Here is a 3,643-nt window from a genome sequence, read left to right on the forward strand (position 1 = left end):
AGCCCCCAAGGTCTGGAACAGCCTGCCATCGGAGGTGGTTCAAGCACCTACACTGAACACCTACAAGAGTAAATTGGATGCTTAACTTGCTGGAGTCCTATGACCCCAGCTGACTTCCTGCCCTTCAGGCGGGGGGGCTGGACTCAATGATCTTCTAAGTCCCTTCCAGCCCTAATGTCTATGAAATCTATGAAAATGGCAGTGGGGACACTTAAACTAAAGCTCATATGATGAGGTTTTGTTAAAGTGCCCTCACTGCCATTTTAAAGCACAAGGATGCTGATACATGAGATGCTGTAGGTGCTTTAATTAGAGCAGTTCTTGGAGCTACAGCCTTTGTATAAGGCCTCTCAGGTACAGAATGCCCTTACAATCTAAAAACCTTGAAACTCAACTGAAGTGAAAGGTTTGTTCTTGCCTTTTGTTGGATCAGAGCCTTTTGATTCAAAGTATGCTTTGTGCTACAGTGTATAAAAAAAGTTTACTCTTACCATCTCTCACTCAAGCTGCATTTTCTAAGTTTAAGACTAATGGTAAAAACAAAACCATGAGAATGCTTACTTAGAGTGTACTGGTATCAAGGCAGTAGCATAGTAAATAACTTCGTGTGTGCTTCTGTTTCAATGCATCTGTTTTGGAAGCAGCTTTGGAATTCTTGCCCCAAAGTGAGTCTTCATTTCTCAGAGTTGCACTCTGGCAGTTACTCTCTAGTCTTCCCACAGGGTTTAGTGAATTAAGGTGAGCGCGTATGCCATCTTTTAGAATGATCGGCTAAATTCTGTGCCTAATAGTTTCTCTGAATTTCCACCAGTGTATCTGAGAGTAAAAGGTGATTTGGTGTCTGGAGCATGGTCTTGCACACAGGCAGGCATACACGCACTAGTCTTAAGAAGAACATACAGAAGTATAAACCACGTCTTTGAAGTATTGGCTGCCTTCTAGGGCTGTGTGAAGCTTCAGTCCCTGATTTGATTCAGCGGAGATTCAGCCCAATTCTACCGAATCTCCAAATCCGAATCAAATCAGAGGACCCTTTAACCTCTCTGAATCGATTCGGAGAGAGAAGATTCAGCAATTCAGACACAGACACAGCTTTAAATGTTTTTTCTACATACCTCAAGGTAGCAGGCAGCTCATGAATGCTGCAGTGCTGGAGCGCATGGAGTATCCCACAAAAGCATGGGGGGGCTCCCCAGCATGCTCAGCAACAGGACCCAAAAGTGGACCAGAAGCACTTCTGATCAACTTCCGGGTCCACCAGAGAGTATGCAGGGCCCCCCCTGCCACCCTCAGCTCAACAACTGGTGTGTCCTGGGTCTGGGGGTCACCTTGGGTCCTCCCACAGCCAATTGCCAAGCCAGGGAGGGCACAGGGGAGCTCCCCAGTGGACCCAGAAGTGGACCAGATGTACTTCCGGTCCACTTCCAGGGTCACTGCTGAGCACATGGAGTGGCCCCCCCCGGCACTCCTGTGGAACACTCCATCTGCCCCAGCATCATATTGTTCACAAGCCACCTTGTACATTTGAGGTAGGTAGAAAAAGCATTTAAAGCTATGTCTATGTCCGAATCAGCATTGAATCTTCAGATGCATCTGAGACTGAGTCAAATGCATCTGATTCTCTGACAGTGGTGAATATTTTGACTTAAAAATCCCCTGGGAAAATTCAGAGTTCTGAGAAGAAAATTTCCTCAAACAGAAAATTTCCCACTTTAGGAAATGAATGATTGAAGGCAGTTTAATAAGCACAATTCTGTGATGCAAAGTCCTGTTTCAATTAACAGCCCTAGCATGATTGTGAATTTACCAGAATTTTCACTGATTAAAACAAATCGCTTTCAGCTTCCTTTTCAAGGAAAAGCCAGTTTTTCTAGTGAAGGGAGAATTCTCAAATGAATTCTTAGACCATTACAACGATGTTAGAAATTAACCTCACTCTGCACCCTCTGACTTCCTGTAGTATCATTTTTTCTATACTGAGTGCAGTTGTGTATTTTCAACTCATTTTCCAGTTCAGTCACACTGGCCAGGTCTACACGTGTGGCAGACTGTGCAGTTGTTACTGCACAGTCACTCAGTACTTGCTTAACCAAGTACTGAATTACGACACAGATGGGTCTTTTTTAGTTGCTACTGCACAGTAGCTCGTTACTACTGTGCAGTAGTGTCGCCATCATGGTTTATGCCCTGTGATGCTACGGCACCGTTGCTACTGGGAATTCAGTGTATTGTAGAGGCAGGCCCCATAGTAAGTTGTGGTAGGAGAAGGAGAGCAGAGAGCTGTGCAAGAACTCACTTGTGTAAGGCCTCTCAGGTACAGAAAAATGAGCTTCACCATTATGCAGAAGAAGAGTGGAGAGTCAGCTAGAATAGCAGTTATGTAAGCAGTACAGTGAAGGGATGGAATAAGCCAAGCAGACACCCCTCTGACAGGAAGGGGAGAGGCCTAAGGCAGAGGCACGTGTGCATGAGCTGTTAGTATAAAGGCTTTAGATAGAGTGAAGGGATGAAGGATTAAAGTACAAGATCATGGCATGGAGAGGCTAATGGAATTATGAGTATTTTTACAGGTAGATTAGAGTTTCGATTTATAGAATTCCTTTAGGCCTCTGTGCTAAAGTAGTAAAAGCCATGGCAAATGGCAGTGCAGAACATCAGATTCACCTTGCATTTAAAATTGACAGGGAGAAATACTCTTTGCTAACTGGGAATCCATATTTACTGGCAATGGGGGTGAGTTCAACATCCAGATACCAATATACTCCTTCGATGGGAAGAATGTCATGGCAGATCCGACTTGGTGAGTTCACACTGTTGTATATACTGTTTTACATGTGCCATGGACTGCTAAGAGTATGAGAAAAATAATTTATCTTTTCTCCTTTTCTCTTCTTTTGGGCCATCCTTCTCCTCTATTTCTGCCACTCTCTTGACTGGTAATTAAAACATCCCAGGCATTCTCCTCCCTGTTGTCCTCTCCATTCCATCTATCCCCTTCCAGTTTCCATCTGTATCTTGCTTCTTACATTGTTTGCCTCCTGTCTACAGTGAATTTCCATCCAGGATGGACAGAGAATAGCTCTTATAGATAGAGGGCTAAGACTGAATTGTATCCAAAAAGAAGTTTTTTTTCAGGAAAATAACTTTACAAATTATTTTTAGGCCTCAGAAAATAATGTGGCATGGCTCAACTGCAAATGGGATCCGACTAGTTAGCAACTACTGTGAAGCTTGGCGTACGGCTGAAATCGCGGCTGTGGGACAAGCATCACCACTGAAGGCTGGGAAGCTCCTGGATCAAAAAGCTTACAGCTGTAGCAACAGGTTTATTGTTCTCTGTATTGAAAACAGTTTCATATCTGATATCCAAAGAAAATAAGTCATCTATGCACATAAAAACATTCAATTATATTCTATGAAAGTTGACACTGAAATTGTTAATGATGTAAATATTCTTTTTTTAAAACATTAAAAAATTGCACATTTAAAAATAAAATAACCAAAGAAAAAGTACCTCAATGCAGGCAGTATTCCAGTGGGGTGGAGTTCATCCCTTACACAGGTGACTGACTGAAGGCTCCTTCTACCACTTAAACCACACAGAGGGGTTGCATGGGAGTGAGCAGGCTAAGCAACCATACAG

General features: G+C 43.2%; 1 protein-coding gene across 1 annotated transcript in view; it reads left to right on the forward strand.

Annotated features, from left to right (window-relative positions):
- COL15A1 (collagen type XV alpha 1 chain) overlaps positions 1-3,441 on the forward strand; it is a 175,735-nt gene extending 172,294 nt beyond the window's left edge. Inside the window, exons 36-37 of the mRNA XM_019536236.1 lie at positions 2,685-2,800; positions 3,163-3,441. Of these exons, the coding sequence (XP_019391781.1) occupies positions 2,685-2,800; positions 3,163-3,379 (333 nt within the window). The 3' untranslated portion in view covers positions 3,380-3,441. The remainder of the gene's footprint in view (positions 1-2,684; positions 2,801-3,162) is intronic.
- The last annotated feature ends 202 nt before the right edge of the window (positions 3,442-3,643 follow it).

The sequence above is a fragment of the Crocodylus porosus genome, unplaced genomic scaffold (assembly GCF_001723895.1).
Source record: "Crocodylus porosus isolate Cpor-Errol unplaced genomic scaffold, CroPor_comp1, whole genome shotgun sequence".
Classification (NCBI taxonomy): Eukaryota; Metazoa; Chordata; order Crocodylia; family Crocodylidae; genus Crocodylus; species Crocodylus porosus.